Raw genomic sequence first — 21,949 nt, forward strand, 5'->3', positions numbered from 1 at the left:
CCAGTGCCCATATGAAATGCTGGTGTTGTAGGCGATGGCTTAACCTGCTGTGCCACAATGTTGGTCCCTTAATTTACTACATTTAATATGGTATTTTAAATGTGCATATGTAATTAATGACTTAAGTATGGCAGATAAACAATTGACTATTTATTTATTTGAAAGGCAGAGCTACAGAGAGGCAGAGGCAGAGAGAGAGGGAGGGGGAGAGAGGTCTTCCTTCCATCTGCTGGTTCACTCTCCAGTTGACCTCAACAGCTGGCACGCGGATGCAGGAGCCCAAGAACTTGGGCCATCTTCCAGTGCTTTCCCAGGTACATTAGCAGGGAGCTGGATTGAAAGTGGAGCAGCTTGGGCTTGAACCGGCCCCCATATAGGATGCCGGCATTGCAAGTGGTGGCTTTATCAACTATGGCACATCACCGGCCCTAGCTCCCAAAGTTTATATATTCAAGTTGGACTGACTTGTTTAGTGAGGAAATGGAGATTTGCCCTATATTCAGAGTCAGCATATGTTGGGGCAGTAGAAAATTTATTAGAATTTTGTTTGATGACTAGGCTTCTGTAAGAATATGTTGGTGCCGGCGCCGCGGCTCAATAGGCTAATCCTCCGCCTGTGGCGCCGGCACACCGGGTTCTAGTCCTGGTCAGGGCGCTGGATTCTGTCCCGATTGCCCCTCTTCCAGGCCAGCTCTCTGCTATGGCCCGGGAAGGAAGTGGAGGATGGCCCAAGTGCTTGGGCCCTGCACCCGCATGGGAGACCAGGAGAAGCACCTGGCTCCTGGCTTCGGATCAGCGTGGTGTGCTGGCTGCAGGGCACCGGCCGCGGCAGCCATTGGAGGCATTGGGGGGTGAACCAACGGTAAAAAAAAAGGAAGACCTTTCTCTCTGTCTCTCTCTCTCTCTCACTGTCTACTCTGCCTGTCAAAAAAAAGAAAAATATGTTGGAACTCTACAGCACCTTGCCTCCATGGCTAACTGCTCCTACCAAACACCTAACTGAAATAAACTTAGGGCTGATCAGGCAGGCTAACTGACATCGCCACACAGGGCTCTGAAATGATCATGCCTTTAAAATGCTTCCAATGCCTCTCTTTAGGCAAGGGAAGATTCCAGAAGGCCTATTGCAAAACCTGTGGGTCCAAAGTCCAGGCGACACTGACAAGCAACCAGGAACCCGGCCTGTTGCTAATCGGTACAGCTGGGCTCCTGGGGCTCTGTTGGGCGATTTTGTTCAAATCTGTGAAGGTTCCTGGACTGGAAGCTGCTGTGTTCTCTAGAAACCTTTTCGTAGCACTGTGGCAAGATACCAACGCAGCAGAAGGCACATTTCAGGCATTCGAGCTCCTCATAATTTATTAGAGTTTAAAATACGGTTCTTAGGGTGCTTGTAAGTGTTCTCCGCCTCTTGCTACCGTATCTTCATGGCAGCATCCATGGAGTAACTCTCAGTCCCGACCTGGGCAACTCCGGGAAGATCTTCCCCGCTCTTGAGAGGCCTTGGTTAAGGAGAACAGCGAAAGCTGCATTTTCGAGGCAGGGACTCGAGTGTGAGGGAAATGGAGTCTGTGAGGCCGAACGGGAGCGGTGGGGGAAGTTTTCATTTCTGAGCTCCAACTTACACAGTCGAGGGTGGGAAAATAACTCCCCCGCCCCAAGCACGCTCACGCTCAGCGCGTAGGTTTGTATTTAGTTAGCTCTGGGAGAACAAACAGCAGCTGAGACCGGCCGAGGAGAGCCGGTGTTTTTAATGAGCACTTTCTTCCCCCTTTCTATATTTGCCGTAGTCCAGGCAAGCGTGCACGCAAATAGCCTCCATTTGTAAATTGTTCCTGACATATTTTCTGCTCTTTGAATTCCCTAAGCGCCTGCAATATAATTAGAAATAAGCCGTCTTTTACATCAGTAATAGGAAAAAGGACATGGTTTCAGCATGCAAATAAGACGTTACCTAAACAGAAAATTATAGCTGTGGCAGCCACTGCTGTCGTCACGGGGGAAGGGAAGGGAACTGTTGAAGGCAAAAGGAACTGTTCCTTGCTTTGCGTGCTGACATTTTCCTCAGCTGCTCGGAGCCACCTGCCGCAGGCACAGGCGTGAGAGAGAGGATGCGGACGGAGCAGCCGGGGGGTCTCTGTGGGGCCGAGGCCCTGGGGGTGCCTCCTCAGCCCCCGTACACAGGCCCCTTTCTGATACAGTCTGCAAACACTACAGAGCCTTTCCCCGGATCTCGCTCTTAGCTTCGGTTGGTGACCAGCTGATTGAGTCATTCACCCATCCGCTCACTCCACGGTGTCTCTGTGCTGCCTTAAATTCCGGGTTTACCACGTTTTACCCAAAAAGACAAAGCTCCGGACGTCACAGGCTTACCGTGCGGTGGGGGAGGCAGATGATAGACAAAGATATAGACTATCATGGTTGCTGATTGTGCAGGGAACAACAAGGCAGAGGCCTGTTGTTCTAGACGGGGGTGTCCGGGAAGACCTCTCTAAGAAGGGGGCTTTTAGAGAGACCAGAAGGAAGGAAGAGACCATGAGTGTCATGGTCAGAGGGAGGAGCCTCCCGCAGAGGGAGCCCTGGCGAGGAGTCCCTGGAGTTGGGAGGCGCTTGGTGTATTTGAGTCCAAAGGCCACTGTGTGTGAACAGGACGTCGAGAGCTAGAAGCCAGCACGGTGGACGGGGCCTTCGGATTTCATCCTGAGTGTGGCAGGAAACCATCAGGGGTTTTGTTCAGTGGAGTCCTGGAGCTGGCCCAGGTGACGGAGAAGTATTATTCTGGCAGCCGTACAGAGAGGAGAGTCTGCGAGCTGGGGACAGCATTTACGTCCAGGTCATCAGTTGGGAGGACGTGTTTGTGGTTGAGGAGAGGGTGGCTTGGAAGCAGTAGTGGTGACGTTGACTGTTGAGCTGATGGGATTCGCTGATCGGTGAGGACTGTGTCTCATCTACAGAGAGAGAAGGAAGCCTGTTCTTCTGCAGTTGGACCAAGCCACTTGGGGAATGGCTGGGGAAGGACTGGGCTGGGCGGAAGAACTTGGACAGTTATGTAGCTGAGATGCCCTTTGGCTCTCCAAGTGGCGACATCACGTAGGCAGGAGGGTTCATGACGGGACTTTATAGCCGATATCTGGGCTGGAGACAGCTGTGGGATGAAGATCACCTAGGGAGGGAGCCTAGGCCAGAGAGAGGAGGGGGCTGAGCCCTGTGGGCTTCCATCTAGAAACCAGGACGTTGAGAAGAGTGCAGCCGAGGAAACTGAAAAGGACTGGCCCCCAAGGACCTGGGGACCGTGAGCAGGTGGTCTCCTGAGGACCTGGGGACCGGGAGCAGGTGGTCCCCTGAGGACCTGGGGACCGTGAGCAGGTGGTCTCCTGAGGACCTGGGGACCGTGAGCAGGTGGTCTCCTGAGGACCTGGGGACCGTGAGCAGGTGGTCTCCTGAGGACCTGGGGACTGGGAGCAGGTGGTCTCCTGAGGACCTGGGGACCGGGAGCAGGTGGTCTCCTGAGGACCTGGGGACCGGGAGCAGGTGGTCTCCTGAGGACCTGGGGACTGGGAGCAGGTGGTCTCCTGAGGACCTGGGGACCGGGAGCAGGTGGTCTCCTGAGGACCTGGGGACCGTGAGCAGGTGGTCTCCTGAGGACCTGGGGACCAGGAGCAGGTGGTCTCCTGAGGACCTGGGGACCGTGAGCAGGTGGTCTCCTGAGGACCTGGGGACCGTGAGCAGGTGGTCTCCTGAGGACCTGGGGACTGGGAGCAGGTGGTGTCCTGAGGACCTGGGGACCGGGAGCAGGTGGTCCCCTGAGGACCTGGGGATACCAAGAGCAGGTGGTCCCCTGAGGACCTGGGGACCGTGAGCAGGTGGTCTCCTGAGGACCTGGGGATACCGGGAGCAGGTGGTCTCCTGAGGACCTGGGGATACCGGGAGCAGGTGGTCCCCTGAGGACCTGGGGATACCAGGAGCAGGTGGTCTCCTGAGGACCTGGGGATACCGGGAGCAGGTGGTCTCCTGAGGACCTGGGGACTGGGAACAGGTGGTCCCCTGAGGACCCTGGGGATACCGGGAGCAGGTGGTCCCCTGAGGACCTGGGGATACCGGGAGCAGGTGGTCTCCTGAGGACCTGGGGACTGGGAGCAGGTGGTCTCCTGAGGACCTGGGGACTGGGAGCAGGTGGTCTCCTGAGGACCTGGGGACCGGGAGCAGGTGGTCTCCTGAGGACCTGGGGATACCGGGAGCAGGTGGTCTCCTGAGGACCTGGGGATACCGGGAGCAGGCGGTCTCCTGAGGACCTGGGGATACCGGGAGCAGGTGGTCTCCTGAGGACCTGGGGACTGGGAACAGGTGGTGTCCTGAGGACCTGGGGATACCAGGAGCAGGTGGTCCCCTGAGGACCTGGGGATACCGGGAGCAGGCGGTCCCCTGAGGACCTGGGGATACCGGGAGCAGGTGGTCTCCTGAGGACCTGGGGACTGGGAACAGGTGGTCCCCTGAGGACCCTGGGGATACCGGGAGCAGGTGGTCCCCTGAGGACCTGGGGATACCGGGAGCAGGTGGTCTCCTGAGGACCTGGGGGTACCGGGAGCAGGTGGTGTCCTGAGGACCTGGGGATACCAGGAGCAGGTGGTCTCCTGAGGACCTGGGGACAAGGAGCAGGTAGTCTCACAGAAGCAAAATGAGAGATGTCCAGAAGGAGGGGCGGGGAACAGGTCGGACGTGTGGACGCAGAGAGGATGGGCAATGGAGTCTGAGAGGTGGCCCATGGATTGGGACACATGGGGACTCACGATGACCCTGATGGGAGCAGTCACATTGGCATGGCATCTCTGAAAGGCTGATTGGTGTGCAGAAAGTGAAGCCTGAGCATAGAAGATTCTGTTGAGGAGGGTTTTGGTTGTTGGTTTTGCAAATAGGGCAGCAGAGTAGAGTAGAGAAGCCATTGAGGGGTGTGAGATCTATAGGAGTTTATATATGTGTGTGTGTGTGTGTGTGTGTATCTATAAAAAAAGAGGGCTATATTACAGAAAGCATATACAGTAGATACAATTCATGGAGAGGGAGAAATTGAAGGCCCAGAGGACCACAGGAACAGAGTTGTTTGGGAAGCAAGGGGGGAGGGGCGGGACGGGTCATCTGTGTTTCAGGATTGGAGGCAGAGCAATGGGACAGATGTGGAAGCCGTGGTGCACGGGGTGGCCGTGGGTTCAGGACGTTTCCTTCTAATTTCTCAGTGAACCAAGAAACAGAAAATATCAGTGGGGAAGGAAGAGGTTTTGGATGTTTGAGAAGAAAGAAAGTGTGGAATAGACACCTTTGCGAGTGGGAGCATGGTAGAGGCACCTGACAGCCCACAGGGATTTCAAGTCAGGCCCGCCGTTGTGGCGGTGGGTAGGCCTTCCTGCAGCCCCGGTCAGCTCTTTGGGAACAGGTGCAGAGCGGATGAAGCATTGACACCCATGAGGACCCTGTGCAGGTTACACGCCTGAGGGTGCTTACGACAAGAGACCGCGGCCGAGTAGGAGGGAGGTGAGGACACAGGTTGATGGAAGTTAAAAGGTGGTTGGGTCAATGGACCAGAGATGACAGTGGACCAGAGAGTAATTGGACTGAAGGAGCTGGAATTACAAAAAGCAGGTAGTCAGCCACAGAGATGCCCTGAGTTGAGATTTTTAGAGGTAGTTCCACCGTTGGGATCGGTCCCCTCGGGTTTAGATGGTTGTGACAGTGTATAAGACACATTCGCTGGAGGCCAGCAGACAAGGAACCCAAGGAATGCACTAGATGGTTGACCTGCACAAATACTAGCAGGGTCAGGAGCTGTGCTTAGGAGCAGGTGCTTGGTGTAGTGGTTAAAGGGGTGCTTGGAAGGCACCCATACCAGAGCACTGGGTTCAGCTCCCAGCTCCGCTTCCAGTTCAAGCTTCCTGCTCATGCAGACCTCAGGAGGCAGCAGGTGACGGCTCAAGTACCCGAGTCCCTGCCGTCCGTGTGGGAGGCCTGGATTGAGTTCCTGGCTCTTAGCTACCATGTGGCTCAGCCCGGACTGTTGTGGGCATTTGGAGAGTGGACCAGGGGGATGGAAAATCAGTCAGTCAGTCGCTCCCTCTGCCTTTCAAATAAATCAGAATTTTTTAAAAAAATAATGCTTAAACCCAAATGGAGGAAAGATCTGGGTGAGAACTGAGTTACTGCAGGATCTATCCGCTGAGCTAACTGTGTCAGAAGGTGTAAAAACCCCTGATTGAATCATTCTCAGCTTCAGAATAGACTCATAGCTGCATAGAGCCGCTGCTTGATTTGAATAAATACCAATCTAAGTTGCATACGTGGGAAGTGTTGACATTACAAGCTCCTTACTTAATCTGAAGACGGAGAGAAAGCAGAAGCCGGGGAGCGTCTCTCTGGAAAACGCAGGGGAGACCCAGACGTCGACTTTAGAATCCAGCTCCAGTCCCCGGGAAATGGCCTCTACGTGGTAACCCACAGGTGTCGCCGGGAGTCCTTGAGAGGGTCAGATGAGAGTCGCCAAGCCCTGATGGCGTCCTAGGGACATAACTCCTGAAGCCGTTCAAGGGCTGCAGGCCCTGTGTCTAGGCAGCCTTGCAAGGCGAGGCCACGTCTGGAGGAGGTGGGGCACCCCTCTACAGCAAGAAAGATCTGTTTCAGTGATGACTGTTCTTAAAAATATTTAATGACGAGCCCCTCTTATCATGCATTTTCCTTTGTGCAAATGAGCTTTAGGAACCCCTTCCCCTGGTTTAAAAATTCTGTTGGAGTTTTGACTGAAATGATATCAAAGCTGTTGACTGGAGAAGAGCAGCTTTGTGGTTCGCAGCCATTCCAGAACAGGACTGCCACTCCACCTAGGTATTTGTCAGCTGTTTGGTCATTACAACAAAATACCGAGAGCAGCTGCTTAGGAAGGAAGGAGATTTTTTTTTTTAAAAGATTTATTTTGAAAGTCAAAGTTAGAGAGAGAGAGAGAGAGATCTTCCATCTGCTGGTTCACTACTAGAACTGACCCAGGCCAAAGCCAGGAGCCTGGAGCCTCCTCCGGGTCTCCCAGGTGGGTGGCAGGAGCCCAGACACGTGGGCCGTCTCCGGCTGCCTTTCCCAGGCCGTTAGCTGGAGCTGGATTGCAAGTGGAGCAGCCGGGACGGGCTGGATGCTGGATGGCCAGGATGCTGGCGTCGCAGGCGGCAGCTTTACCCGCTGTGCCACAGTGCCAGCCCCAAGGTGTATTTCTGAGGCTTACAGCCCAGGATCAGGCAGCCCCAGCTGTGTGGCGAGGCCGAGGACATCTGTGGAGGAGCACGCGTGCGGGAAAGATCGCTTGGTGAGCCGGGGATGAGGGCAGCAGTGTGGGGCACAGCCGGGCCTCGGCTCAGACCTTTATAGGCAACCCTCGTAGGAGAATCGCCTTCCAAGGCACACCTCCCAGGAGGGCAGCTCCTAAACGCTGTAAGTTTCCACCTTTCCGCCACCATGGATATTAGACCTTGGGCTTTAACCTTTAGATGCCTGCATGAGTTAGGGAACCATATCTCATTCAAACCATATGTCTTAGTTTATAGATTGCAGTTTGTCACATGCTTTCCTTTTTATTGAACTCTGAAGTCCCAGACAGATCCAAGAACTTTTGTATTTCCCTATCTCACTGTGGCAGCGTAGTCTGGAGTCTGCAGGGGATTGGTCCCAGGACCCTCTTAGATACCCAAATCTGTGAATGCCCAAATTCTTTGCATAAGTAGCTTGTCATTTGCTTGCAGCCTAGATATCCATATCCTCTTGTATACTTTAAGTCATCTCTAGATTTCTTAAAATGGCTAATACAAATTGTGCAGTTGGTCGTTGTCCTGCACTGTTTAGGGAACAATGACAAGGGGGGAAGGTGTGTGCGTGTTCAATGCAGATGCAGCCATTCTAGGCCCGAGCACTTGGAACCTGACCTGTGGTGGTGGAACCTGTGGATGTGGGCTCTGCGCGGCTGAGGGCCGACTGCATTGAACCTGATCGTTTGGAACTGACGCTCCCCGAGAAGGCACAGCCCAGGTGGTTTGGTGGGGTGGCTCTTTCTTTACCCTGAACACCAAATGGAGCGGAGAGCAGGTTATCTACCTCCAGGCCATTATCCCAGCTGCTGCTCTGATCATGGGGCTGGGAATCCTGCGAACGTTGAAAACGGAGGACGCTCCGGGCCAAGGCAGCTGGAAATAATTCTCAGAGGAGTCACGGTCTGCAGTGCAGATTCCAGTCACGCCCTGTTCCTGCAGTTGGCTGGGGGCACCGTGCGGGCGACTGGGGGCAGCCCCGCAGGCCTTGGGGCACCACGATCAGTAGTAACAGCCTCCCTTCCATGGGCAGAGTCCATATAAAGACAGTCCGTACTTGGGTCCTGCAAGAGGAGATCCCACTTCAGTCTTGAAACTTAACAATATGCAAAGATAGCACTCTCAACACTCCACAGTAGGTAGGGAGGGGCACATGGGACTGCTGTCTTCACCGGCGGCCACTGGACCAAGTGTTTTTGATGAGGCCAGAACACACTTTGACCGGCCACTGCTCCCTCACAGGTTGATGGGAATCCACAGAAATCGGGACTCGCTCTGATGGCTTCTCGGGCGAGCCCTCGAGAGTCTAATCCCTTCCCTGCTAGTCTGTCTCAGATGTCTCTGATTACCTGGATGACTCCTGCCCCCATGACGCTTTGTGCAGCTTGAACGCGAGTGATGCCTGAGCATCCATTTTGCACAGTGTAAATGTAAGGGGGAGGGGTGGGCAGGCAGGTGGTTAGCCTAGTGGTTAGGGTACCAGTGAAGATGCCTGCATCCCACATCCAAATACCTGGGTTTGATTCTTGCTCTGTTTCCTGATTGTAGCTTCCTGCTAACCCTGCTAATGCAATAATGGCACAAGTAATTGGGTCCCTGCCTCCCACCTGGGAGACCTGGATTGAGCTCTTGGCTCTCAGCTTCAGCCCATCTCAGTCTTTTTTTTTTTTTTTTAAAGATTTATTTCTTTATTTGAAAGGTAGAGTTAGAGAGAGAGGTCTTCGATCCTCTGGTTCATTCCCCAAATGGCCACAACAGCCCAGGACTGGGCCATGCTGGACCAGGAGCCAGGAGCTTTTTCTAGGTCTGCCACATGGGTGCAAGAGCCCAAGGACTTGGATCATCTTCCACTGCTTTCCCAGGTGCATTAGCAGGGGGCTGGATAGGAAGTGGAACAGCTGGGTCTCGAACCAGTGTCCATTTGGGATGGTGCTCCAGCCGCAGGCAGCAGCTTTACCGACTACGCCACAGTGCTGGCCCCCCAGCTCAGTCTTTTTTTTATTTTATTTTATTTTTGACAGGCAGAGTGGACAGTGAGAGAGAGAGAGAGAGACAGAGAGAAAGGTCTTCCTTTTGCCATTGGTTCACCCTCCAATGGCTGCTGCGGCCGGCGTACTGCGGCCAGTGCACCGCGCTGATCTGAAGCCAGAAGCCAGAGCCAGGTGCTTTTCCTGGTCTCCCATGCAGGTGCAGGGCCCAAGTACTCGGGCCATCCTCCACTGCCTTCCTGGGCCACAGCAGAGAGCTGGACTGGAAGAGGGGCAACCAGGACAGAATCCAGCGCCCCGACCAGGACTAGAACCCGGTGTGCCAGTGCTGCAGGTGGAGGATTAGCCTAGTGAGCCGCAGCGCCCGCCCCAGCTCAGTCTTGACCTTTGCAGGCATTTGGGAAGTGAGCCAGTGGATGGGAGATTTCGCTTTCCCTCTGACTAAAGACATGAAGGAATGTTACCTGGGAGCGCTGGCTCACCTTTGTGGCTGTCATCCGAAGTTCTGGCAGAGGAGGGAAGAGGGAGTGGTCCTGAGAATTGGAGCTGGTAGGGACAGCCGCAGTGGCATCCTGGCCTACGAGGACAAGTGGCCGCAGCACGCGCTTGTCAACGGAGCCGAGAGCGCACTGCCCGGAGTGCAGACCTGGTGGTGTATTGTCCTTGCTCATTCGCGTGTGCCTGTGCCTCCCTGGAGCCACCTGTGTGAGAGATGCGGGGCTGAGCCGTGAATCCTCTAGATAATTCCACCTGAAGGCAGGTTGGGAGGCTGTGTGTCGAGAAGAGCAGTCGACCCAGTCCGCTGGGAGTCAGGCTGTCCTCCTTGCCAGTGAATACAGCTCCAGATGGAACTCAGAGCGTGAGATCAAACAGTGGCATGGAGAAACTGGGTGGGGTGGAACCAACCTGGTCCTCCGGTTAGAAGGCGTCCCCGCAGAGCTGCAGCCTTGGAGGCCAGCCTGGAGCAGTCAGAGAAAAGGCTCGTGGGGCAGGGGGATGGACAAGGCACTAACGCAACCTGGGGGTCCAGGGAAATGTTTCTAAGCATCCGCTTGGATGTTCTGAGCATTTCTCTTCTCGCCGCTTGAGTGGTGGGTGTTCCCCAAAGCGGGAGTTCAAAGAGAAGCTGTTTTGATTGTCTCCTTGGGATGTCTTCCTCTGGGGCGCTCCAACAATTCAGTGTTATTATTATTATTATTATTTTGACAGGCAGAGTGGACAGTGAGAGAGAGAGACAGAGAGAAAGGTCTTCCTTTGCCGTTGGTTCACCTTCCAATGGCCGCCGCGGCCGGCGCACTGCGCTGATCCGATGGCAGGAGCCAGATGCTTCTCCTGATCTCCCATGGGGTGCAGGGCCCAAGCACTTGGGCCATCCTCCACTGCACTCCCGGGCCACAGCAGAGAGCTGGCCTGGAAGAGGGGCAACCGGGACAGAATCCAGCGCCCCGACCGGGACTAGAACCCGGTATGCCGGCGCCGCAAGGCGGAGGATTAGCCTAGTGAGCTGCGGCGCCAGCCTCAAGGGCCAATTTTTGTCATGGGTCCCCTGGTATCCCGTGGGATGCCAGCTCCTGCGGAAGCATGTGTTTGGGAAATGACGTATATTATATTTAGTTTTGGCAGAGTAATAATCTTTACTGAAGTTGTAGACACTCTGGAAATTCTACAGAGAAGAAACTTCACATTATCTGACCCCGAGTTTTCCAGATATTTTCAAATAGCCTCATTCACGTGTAACTGTCGTACCAAGAACTGCGTACATTTGAAGGGTATAATGGGATAAGTTTTGACTTCTGTGTGCACCTGGGAAACCATTTCCACAGTCAATGTGACTCCTTTTTATTGCTGAGTGGTATTTCCTTGCATGGATAATAAAGCTGGTTTATCGGCCGGCGCCGCGGCCCAATAGGCTCATCCTCCACCTTGCGGTGCCGGCACACCGGGTTCTAGTCCTGCTCGGGGTGCCGGATTCTGTCCCGGTTGCCCCTCTTCCTGTCCAGCTCTCTGCTGTGGCCCGGGAGTGCAGTGGAGGATGGCCCAGGTGCTTGGGCCCTGCACCCCATGGGAGACCAGGAGAAGCACCTGGCTCCTGCCATCGGATCAGCGCGGTGCGCCGGCCGCAGCGGCCATTGGAGGGTGAACCAACGGCAAAGGAAGACCTTTCTCTCTGTCTCTCTCTCTCACTGTCCACTCTGCCTGTTAAAAACAAAAACAAAAACAAAAACTGGTTTATCCACTCACCTGTTGACATTCACTTGGGTTGTTTAGGGCCATTATAAGTAAACTTATAAAAACATGTGTATAAGATAGATACAGATATAGGTACAGGGATGGATAGAGAGTGATCAGGTGGATCAGCTACCAAACTGTTTTCCAGGGGGGATCTGTCCTTTCCTTTTGCCGCCAGCAGCGTGGGAGCGTTCCGGTTCCTCTCTGTCCTCATCAACACCGACTGCACTCAGTCTTTATCATCTTAGTTTAGGGAGTGTGTGTTGGTGTTTCATTGACTAATGATAGTGAGTGAACATCTTTTCATTTGCTTATATGTCATCCACCTGTCTTCTTCGGTAAAGATTCTATTCAAAACCGTTGCCCATTTTCTAGCTGGGTGGTCTGTTTCTAACAGTTGCGTTTTGGGAGTTTTTTATATATCCCAGATTTTAAGTTTTATTAGAAACATGATTCACAAATATTTTCTCTCAGTCTTTGGCTTGTCTTTTCTTTTTCTTTTTTTTTTTTTTTAACAGTGTCTCTTGAAAAGCAAAAATATTTTGCTCGATGAAGCAAATTTGTCAATTATTACTTTTATGGATTATGGTTTTTGCGTAAGAGCTAAGGAATCTTTATCTTGCTGGGGTAGCAAAGGTTTTCTTCCAGAAGTTTCATAGTTTCAGGTTTTACATTTAGGCCAACGATGCATTCTGATTTTAACTTTTTATATATGCTATGAGAAATGATCCAAGGAATTCATTCGTCACATATGGATATCCAATTGTTCCGGCACTATTTATGGAAAGATTCTTCCTCTCTCCACTGAATTGCCTTTGCATTTTGGTCAAAAATAAGTGAGCCTTATATGTGCAGGTCTAATCCCAGACTTTCCATTCTGTTCCACGGATGCGTTTATCTGTTCTTACGCTGATACCAAATTGTCTTGATTACTGAAGCATTAAAATAAGGTTTGAAACCAGGTAGTGTTAGGCCCGTCATTCACTTATAAAGTTGTTTTGACTATTCTAGGTCCTTTATATTTCCAACTGACTTTTAGAATTGGCTTATCAATATCAATGCTAAAGCCTCATTGAATTTCTTTCTTTCTTTCTTTTTCTTTTTTTGACAGGCAGAGTGGACAGTGAGAGAAAGAGACAGAGAGAAAGGTCTTCCTTTGCCGTTGGTTCACCCTCCAATGGCCGCCGCGGCCAGCGCGCTGCCGCTGGTGCACTGCGCTGATCCGATGGCAGGAGCCAGGAGCCAGGTGCTTTTCCTGGTCTCCCATGGGGTGCAGGGCCCAAGCACTTGGGCCATCCTCCACTGCACTCCCTGGCCACAGCAGAGAGCTGGCCTGGAAGAGGGGCAACTGGGACAGAATCCGGCGCCCTGACCAGGACTAGAACCCGGTGTGCCGGCGCCGCAAGGTGGAAGATTAGCTTAGTGAGCCACGGCACCGGCCTAATTGAATTTTCATAGGCATTTTATTCAATGTGTTCAACAGTTTGGGGGAGAATTGACCTTTCAACCACACTGAGTCTTCTGACCCATAAACAGACCATCTGTCTGTTTATTTAGGTATTCATTAATTTCTCCCAAGCAATATTTTATAGTTTTCAGTCTACCAGTCTCACCTCCTTGGTTAAATTTATTCCTGGGTATTTTATTCGTTTAGATCTCTGTCTTTTAACTCACGCCTTTAGACCACTTACATGTAATGCAGTTACCGCTATGGGTAGACTGGAATCTCTTTGCCACAAGTTTTCTGCTTGTCCCCTCTTTCTTTGTGCCCCCTGTCCTGTTTGGTTGCCGTCCGCCGTAGCAACAGCATCCATCCGTGACCCCCGTGCGGGTACCGTTGCGTCTGTTCCATGCTGGACTGGGGCTTTTGTGTGCCAGGGCCCCGTGCGCCCTGTGGCTCGTTGGAGACAGGCCGTGCATGCAAGGCTATTCCTAGTTGCTTCAGAGTACTTTATTCTTCCCGCCGGCTCTCCCGGCTCAGTCTCTCCCGGACGGTGCTCAGCTGTGTCGGACTTGATATCAAGGCCCCTCGCCGCCCTTTGTCAACATGGCGGTGGTTTGGTTGTTACGTTTTTCGGTTCATTGTCTTTAAGGAGATGATGCATTGTAGCCTTCAAGTTGATCGCTGTGATGGTTCCGCAGGGAGTACTTGTCGTATAATTAAGGAGTGGTTTGAAGAAGAATTCACTGCGGTGAAATTGAAGTGGCGTATGATACCTTTAAGAATGTGAGAATATTTTAAGACTGTATTCAGATACATTTTTTTTTTGAAATTGTATTACGAATGTATTGCTTCAAATTTACCACTTTCCCCTTTCACATCTTTTATTATACATACTTGAGTGGCCTCTTTAGACCCAAACCACCCCTGGTTTTAAAAAACACAGCTATCAGTAGAAAAACCATAAAGTCTTTAAAAGTGTGAATTGATTTCTCATTGGATTTGAGCTTTAACCCTGAGGAATAGTTGTAAGGGCAGTGAGAAGTCAACTTCCCTTTGCTCAGAATTTGAGGTTGATTTTTCCAGTGGTGGGATCGGAGTCAGCTGCGTGTAGCTCCAAACTGTGGGGTGGTGGGGAGGGATCTCACTGGTCCAGAAGCCCCTTCGTCCATCACCTGGGTGCGTCTGTCTGCATCCCTTTGTCCTTCAGACAGATGTTAGTAACTGAAATTTAATGAATAACCACGGAGTTTCGTGACATTCTAAGAATATATATGTGCATGTCACTAAGGAGACAGTATTTTCATCAAATTCTCAAAGACCTGTAATCCCAGAAAGATTCAACAGTCACCTTTTTTTTTTTTAAAGATATATTTAGTTACTTGAAAGGCAGAGGTACAGAGAGGCAGAGAGAGAGAGAAAGAGAGAGAGAGAGAGAGAGAGAGAGGTCTTCTATCCACGGATTCACTCCCCAAATGGCTGCAACGGCCAGAGCTGGATCGATCCGAAGCCAGGAGCCAGGAGCTTCTTCTGAGTCTCCCACGCAGGTGCAGCAGCCCAAGGACTTGGACCATAGCAGAGAGCTGTATCATAAGTGGAGTAACCGGGTCTCGAACCAGTATCCCTACGGGATGCCGGCACTGCTGGTGGCAGCTTTACCTTCTACGCCACAGCACCGGCCCCAAAGCCCCAAAGAGTCACCTCTTAGGGAGAAGGTGTAGGAGCCACTGGGGAGGGGGCAGTAAAAGCTGCCCTTTGTTTTGAGTCCTGAGGGTGTATGACCGCTCCTGCTCTATGTGCTCTGTCTTTGCCCTTGGAGACGATGCCTCCCAGAGCCCAGCCAGGGTCCAGGCAGTGCCACAGGAGCCGCGCCTGCGGTCTAGACAGAGAAGTCAGGACTCCGCTGTCGGATGGCCTCCCGAGAGCTGCTGCTCCCCAGGCGCCGACCTCCAGTTGCAGATCCTTGACGCTCAAGAATTCCCGCTGGAGACAGGAACACACTGAAACAGCACACAGCTCCCGGCTCCCAAGAGTCAGACTCCCAGACCCAAAAGCAAAGCAGAGGCTGTGGCTAAAAGGGTCAGCATTCTTGCTTTTGTAATCCAAGACCACCTTGCTCCCTGGGATAGATGAGAGAAGCACTTGGACTTGGACACTTAGCATTCTCCATCATCTTCCAAATAGGAGCTGAAGGAGCAACAGTGCAGACCACTTCGGGTGCTAAGAACACTACAAGCAATTTGTTATTAGAGAAGAGTGGGGATTGCATTGAGCCTGTTTCCAGAGGTAACAGCTGCAGAGAGGTTTGGAAGAAAGGAGGGGGTGAGAGTCCCTGAAATCAAGGACCGCGGAGGCCCCACCCTTGCGTCCCCTTGAAACGCCCCTGCCCCCACATCTAGGTTTGCAGCCCCCGCTTGGGCGTCATCGCAGTCGGCTTTGAAGGAATATTCCGGGGGTCAGGCAGTGGAGCCCGCGCGGCAGCCCCAGGAGCTGTTCAGGAACCGGTTTTGGGAAAGGATCAAGATCTATGAGTCATTCTCTCATTTATGCACATGAAACTGTTGGAAGAAGCAGCTCATGCAGCTAAAATGTGTCTCCTTCCCCCAGGCACAGGAAAGCATGAGTTAGGCTGCCGGCTCTGCTGCCCTCCAGTTCTGCTGGCGAGATGATGCCCTGCAAAGTTTCCGGAGGTTCAGTCTCTGAATGCAAGAATCTTCCGTCATTTTAGGCCTATCTGCAGGAGCAGGAGGGAGACAGGGTCTTTTGGTGACCTTTTAACCTCTGGAAAGTACACGAATGGCATGGGCTTGCCCCCCTTTCTGCAGCTGACCCAGATGTGTGCAGTGTGTCCACCCTGTGCTTGCTCACCCCATCCCCGGGTCCATCTGTAGCCTAGGGTGGGGATGGACACGTCAAGGTGACAGAGCTGGTGTGATGGAGTCAGAGCATCACCAAGAGTAGCCCTGGATCTGGAAAGATGGGGTTCACCACCCCCCACCACCCCCACCCTGCGGGAAGCTGGGACAAAGGCCTGCCGTCCTGGGTCTCTGCTTAAAGCCATCAGGAGACCATGGAGCCTGGCCAGCTGGCGCCCAGTGGGGCCCCTGAGTCCGAGGGCTGGAAGAATCCCTGGCATCGGCATCGGGGCAACCGCCCACAGTCCCTTGGTTCACCCCGCTGCAGACTCCTCTTCATCGCCACTACCTTTCATGAGTAACCGAGGGTGAGGGGGCGGGGAAATCGCTGGTGGGTCTCTGTCCAGCTTGTCATGAGCTGATTACAAAGGAAAGGTGTGGGCGTCCTTTCCCCGCGTTTGTGTTATTGTGACGCAGCTGGAGTGAACAGCCCTGTCCTTGGGGGTCTCATCGCCTGTCCTTCAGAGTAGTCAGGGAAGTGGGCACGGGGGCAGTGCCCCTGGAGCTCTGGGCATCTGACTGTGGTGCTGCTGTTAAAGATTTATTTATTTGAAAGGCAGAGTTACACAGAGCGAGGGAGACAGAGAGAAAGCTCTTCCACCCACTGGTTCACTCCCTAAGTGGCTGCAACGGCCAGGGCTGGGCCAGGCTGAAGCCAGGAGCCAGGAGCTTCTTCCAGGTCTCCCACATGGGTGGCAGGGGCCCAGACACTTGGGCCACTTGTCGCTGCTTTCCCCAGGCCATTCTCAGGGAACTGGATCGTAAGTGGAGCAGCCAGGACTTGAACCATTTCCCATACAGGATGCCAGCGTCATAGACTACACCACCACGCCAGCCCCTGGCACTGCACTTCACTGAGCAGACTTGAGCATTTAGGACTTAGTAGGGTGTACTTCCTGGGCCCTTTTGTCCTTGGCTTTGTTCACCTTTGGGGCCAGGGAAAGTCAGTCCCAAAGGGAAGCTTTGGCTGCCGCTCACTTCTCCTGGCATGACATCTCAGGACAGCAAAGAAGGTAGAGTCCCAGGTGTGACTTTGACCCCTGCTGAAAAACGGTGCCAACACAGGAGGCATGGACAGTGCCCTAAGGACAAAGGAAAGAAACAGTGACTCCAGGTAGAGCATGCTTAATAAGGACACACAAACTGGGTGATCAGTCTGAGCCACGTGGACGTGGGACGACGGAGGCTTGTGTGTGCACGTGGGGAGATGACCATAGGAGGGGTGGACGGCAGGTTGCGGCGTTTGGCCCCGCTGGATCGAAGTAGCTTTTTCATGGAACCCTGCCTCACTTTGCAAGTTCCCTGGCGTTAGCTGGGCACCCACAGGGAGTTCCAGGATCCCATGGGCCTCCCAGCCCGGTGACAGCTGTGTTCAGAAAAGGTGCCTGTCACCCTGGCCGCTATGAGAACTTCATCTTGCTCCCATGGTGCTCTCCAGCCCATGAAAAATGCACCACTCTGCCTGGGTGTGATTAAACCCTGGGCCCAAGCTTTGGCCTGCAGCTTCGCTGACAAAGTCGCGATGAATGAAGTGGAATATTTACAGCATTAATGCGCACGGGGGATTTAGAATAATGTCTGTGGTTCACTTAATTACATTCCCCGTGAGATCCCCCCACTCCCACCCCTTCGGGAACGTGGTCTCTGAGACCACATGTTTCCTCTCTCTGCCCCGGTTTGTCCTGTTCCCCTTGTACCGTGTTTGTGATGTATTTGCCCACCTAGGTTTGTGTTGGTTGCGGGGCTCCCCGCCTGCCCCTGGTTTCAGTCTGTAGCCATCATGACATCCTCAGCTTCATTTGGGGAGTAAAACTTATCCGGCCCTGCTGTTGGGGGACAGAGCTAGGAAGGACCTGGTCTCCCAGACTCTGCGGTTTGTGTCCTGCTTGCGTCAGCCACCTGGCTGTGCATTCTCCTTGGTGCCTGGGAGGGCGAGGGGGCTCTTGCCAGGTGTGGCCAGTGTAGCCCCCACATCGTCCTCCTGTCCACTCTCCGTGGCTCTCCCGCCCTCTCTGCGTTGTCCCTGGTGGTTTCTTGGGAAGCCAGGATTGAAGGTGATAAGAGATGAACACCTGCATTTTCTTTCTGGGCTGTAACTCGTGGCTCCTCTCCCAGCCCCTGCACCTGCCAGGTGGGAGAGGTGTTCAGGACCCTGAATTACCAACAGTGGGATTTTCCCCTTTCCCTTTTTGGTACGAGTGTACTTTGAAAGGGTAGTGGAAAAATGGAATTGCAAGGTAAGTTTATTCTGGTCCAAACAGTTTTTGAAATCCATGTATTAGTCAATTTTGTATTACTATAGCAAAATACCGGAAGCAGGCTGCTTATGAAGAAAAGAGTTGTTTGTTTGTTTTTAGCTCAGTTTTGGAGGCTGAAAGGCTAATCAGCATGGGGCAGGCTCTTGCTGGGGTGCTGTTGGGGGGAGATGGTAGAAGGAGAAATCACATCTTGGAACAGGAAGGGGTGGGGCCAGGCCCTGGCCTTTACAACAACCCTCTTGCAAGAACTAAGCAGATCCCCCCTGACCAATGCCCTATGCCCCTTCCAGGGCTATCGGACCTCTTGCTAGGCCTTGCCAACCCCACCCCCACCCCGCCCCAGGACCCAACTCCTGGAGGAACAGACGGCATCAAGGCCACAGCACCGCTGGTGCAGCCTCCGCTCAGCATCCCTATGGCAGCCTGGCAGCCCTCCCAGCCCCACCCCCCCAGCCCCCAGCATGCATCCTGCCGAGAGGGGAGCTTTCCCACCCCCGGCTCACAAAATCAGGAAAGGAGGAGGGAGACGGCCCTGCACCCCACAGGGGACAGAGTGGATTCTGGGTTCTTCTCTTGGGAGCAGAAGTCACTCACACGCACCTGTGCCAGGCGATCACGTCCCCTGGGCGCACCTGTGAGTGGTTATTTGTACTTCCGGTTCTCCCTTGACACCATCAGTTGTGAAAACCTTGGCAACTGTGGTTTCGTGTTGATTGAAGAAGGGTGCTTGTGGTTGAAGGCAGGGACCCCACCTCGGGAAAGCGGAAGGGGGAGGCAGGATGAGGTGTCCTAAGGCAGTGGGGTCTGAGGGCAGCAAGATGTATTGGATCTCGCAGGGCACCCGTGTGCCCCCTCCAGGGGCTCCCCTTTCGGCTTCTCTTGGCTCAGCTCCTCTGAGCTGTCACCGCTGAGGGCTTCCTCCCAGCTCCCAGGTTGCTCAGGAGAACAGTGGGGTCTGAGAATCTCAGTGGGGTCAGCTGTTCCTGCCTGGTCCAGTGAACCCCCTGGGACACACCTGCAGCCCAAGCTTCCTGATGGATCAGCTGCCCCCGCCCCCCGTGCCAGTGCAGGAGCAAGAACACCACCGTGGCCGTGGCTGTAGCTCCTCGTCCCTCTTGCGTGGGGAAACGAGCGCTTCATTCCCTCACCCAGCACCAACCCTGCTGTGACCTCACCAGGCAGTTCTCTGCGGGACACCAGTTGGGTGGCCCCTAACTCAGTGCACTTCTGACACCATCTGCCTGGAGGTAGTGTCCGATTCTTCAGCTGAAGGGCTCAGTGCCCCACTCAGGTGCCACTCCCACGTACAGGTGGTCCCCTGTGTTTCTGATCCACTGGCAGGACAGAGAGGTCACCACCACCCTCTTCAGGTTGGCGCACCTGCTGGCGTAGCTCATGGAAGACCGGTGCCTCACCAGGTCATCAGCTCGTTATGAAAGGGTTCCACCCAGGAGGACCCAGTGGAAGAGGCACCTGGGCTGTGGTCTGGAGGGGGGTGCCCACCCGGTCTTCCTAGCACCTCCACTTGGCTAGCAATGGGAAACTCCAGGAACCCTGGCCTCTCTGGTTGTAAGGGAAGATTCGCTGTGAAGTCATCTTTGATTATATCATTGGTTGATGGTGAGCAGCTCAACTTGAAGCCCCTCTCTCCTCCTGGAGGTCTGGTCTGGGCACGGGGCTGAATGTGCCTGCCCCTTAATCCCAAGATCGGTTCCCCTAGCAACCTGGCCCCCACGCTGCCCTCATCAGGGGCTCTGCAAACATCAGCTCCTAACAAAAGCTCAGCTGTGGTTGAAAGGGCCTTTCGGGGAAGGAAACACGACTCCTTTGTCTCGCTCATCACCGAGGACGTCCACGAGAGTTAGGGGCTCTGTCAGGCACGGGATCAAGGCCGGAGCAGGCATCTCTTCCTTTGTCCGCCTGCACATGTCTGTATGTGGGCAGCGCCACCTCTGCAGCCCGGGAAGAGGAGCTTGGTTGCTGAGGATTTTTGGAGATAATTAGATGAAGGGGAACAAAGGAGGCTCTTCAGCTGGCAAACCTTTTCCAATTAAAAGATAAGTGAGACTGCAAAATGATGCTCCAGGCCAATCTGTAGCAACGCTGTCTTTGGAGCGACTCTGCTGCAGATTCTGGCCGTCTGTGAGTGTGGCCAGAAGCGAGGGGGCCGGGTCTCTGCATCCGAGGGCATCTGGGGGCTGTGGAGACCTGCCTCTCCGCGGCTTCTTCTGCTTTGGCACTGAGCCAAGATTGAGAATGGGTGAGTGGCAATTTGGGGGAGGGGGTCTACCCAAAATACTTTGCAAATGAACAAATTGCCTCTGGGCACACACCACTTTCAGAGAGGGGGCCAAAACAGATTTCCTGCCTCCTGCCTCCTGCCTCCTGACCCCTGGCAGGTGGATCAGCGGAGCCCGGGTGGGAAGATCTGGCCATTTGTGCTGTGGCCACAGTGCCTACGCAGGATGCACAGTGGTATCCCGAGGCTGTGTTGGTTGGGACAGGTGTGGTGTTTCCAAGGCCTTCCGCGTGGACTGTCATGGAAGCCCGGGCGCGTTCCAAGTGAGCACACCTGTCCTCCAGGTCGGGGTTTCTCCTGTGGGCTGCTGGCCTCCCACGAAGTTCTCACTTGAATCCCCGATACCCCGATGAAAAATGTGACTCCTTCCCTACGGCGGGCCTGTGTAAAGGAGGGAGTGTTTTCTAGGTGCAGGGCTATATGAAGCAGAATAAATCAAGCTACAAAACGGAATGTACTACGTTTCCTTTGGGGTAGAAATATGTTGACAAGGACAGGTCGTAAGAGGGTCCCTGCCTGCAGTCCAGTCGCTGTGCGGGCGGCAGGTTCTTTGGTGGGGGTGGGGGGAGAGGCTGTTGTTATTCACAGAAGTAAGGAGGCAGGAGAATTTGTCTCAAACCTGCTCTCGTCCTCCCCTGGGACATGGGGAGAAGCCTTCTGCGTCGGGCAGGAGGAGGCTGGTCCGTGCACATGCCTGGTGGGGAAAATCTCGATTGGAGAGGCCAGTCGGGTAAGATGCACTGGAAGTGCCTGGTTTCTGTGTTGGAGGGGCCTCTCGCTTCTGCAGGGGCCCCCGTGTACCCGACTTCCAGGGTTGCTGTGGCTTCTTTGGTTCCCAAGGTTTTCCTCTTTCTGCGCATGCCCCGGTTCCCTCTGCACATGCACGCCATTCCCAGAAAGCAGGGACGTGGATGGAATCAGACGCCTAAGATGGGGGGACTGCCAGGGAGGGGTGGACAAGCAAAGCAAGAGGATTTTGTGTTCGGAAGTTGGGGGGGGGGTGCGCAAACCCAGTGTAGGGCAGCGCAGCCCAGCGTCAGCAGGTCCTTATGCCACTGCCGGCTTTTCCTGCAGGAACGCGCTCGACTCTGGGACGGGTGGTTGCTAGAAGAGACGCAGGGGCACGGGAGGGAGGCTCCTGGTTCTCATGGCATTTCTAACCCTGTGTATGTGGTATTTTGCACGGTTTCAGATGTCAGCCGGGATTATCTGGGCAGTGAGATTACCTGCCAGTCGCTTTTCATTGTGCTTTTCTCGTATTAGGAAAAATCAGTTTTTAAAAATCCATCTGCCACTCACTCCCAGTTCTCTAGGGTTTCTGTGTTCAACATGCACCCTGGTATTGGAGAACCTGACTCGATGCAGATGCTTCCAAATGGATGTTTGACAAGCACCGGGGCCCTCCCGTCGGCGGGTGTGCTGTGGGCTTTGCCCCCGCTGGGGGATGGCGATGCTGGGGCTCATTTGCTCGGGGTGTCCGCTTCAAGTGCA

At 53.8% G+C, this 21,949-nt stretch overlaps 1 protein-coding gene and 1 long non-coding RNA gene across 19 annotated transcripts in view; one reads left to right on the forward strand and one right to left on the reverse strand.

Moving 5' to 3' along the window:
* The window catches only part of SLC39A11 (solute carrier family 39 member 11), a 443,645-nt gene that overhangs the window by 239,412 nt on the left and 182,284 nt on the right, over nucleotides 1–21,949 (forward strand). The window contains exon 1 of one of the 18 annotated variants that reach the window (XM_089317656.1): nucleotides 15,101–15,272. The exons of 16 other annotated variants lie outside the window; for them this stretch is intronic. In XM_089317656.1, coding sequence (XP_089173782.1) covers nucleotides 15,116–15,272 — 157 coding nt within the window. In that variant the 5' untranslated portion in view covers nucleotides 15,101–15,115. Of the gene's footprint in view, nucleotides 1–15,100; nucleotides 15,273–20,224; nucleotides 20,420–21,949 lie in introns of those variants that run through there. One more of the 18 variants, XM_089317662.1, reaches the window with a different exon arrangement.
* On the reverse strand, nucleotides 16,288–20,029 carry LOC149121090 (uncharacterized). The gene is made up of 3 exons (XR_016223944.1): nucleotides 19,335–20,029; nucleotides 18,760–18,911; nucleotides 16,288–18,313 (listed from the first exon to the last, which is right to left on the reverse strand). It is a non-coding gene; the product is annotated as an uncharacterized LOC149121090 (long non-coding RNA).

The sequence above is a fragment of the Oryctolagus cuniculus genome, chromosome 17 (assembly GCF_051225735.1).
Source record: "Oryctolagus cuniculus isolate XC-2025 breed Fujian yellow rabbit chromosome 17, ASM5122573v1, whole genome shotgun sequence".
Taxonomy (NCBI): domain Eukaryota; kingdom Metazoa; phylum Chordata; class Mammalia; order Lagomorpha; family Leporidae; genus Oryctolagus; species Oryctolagus cuniculus.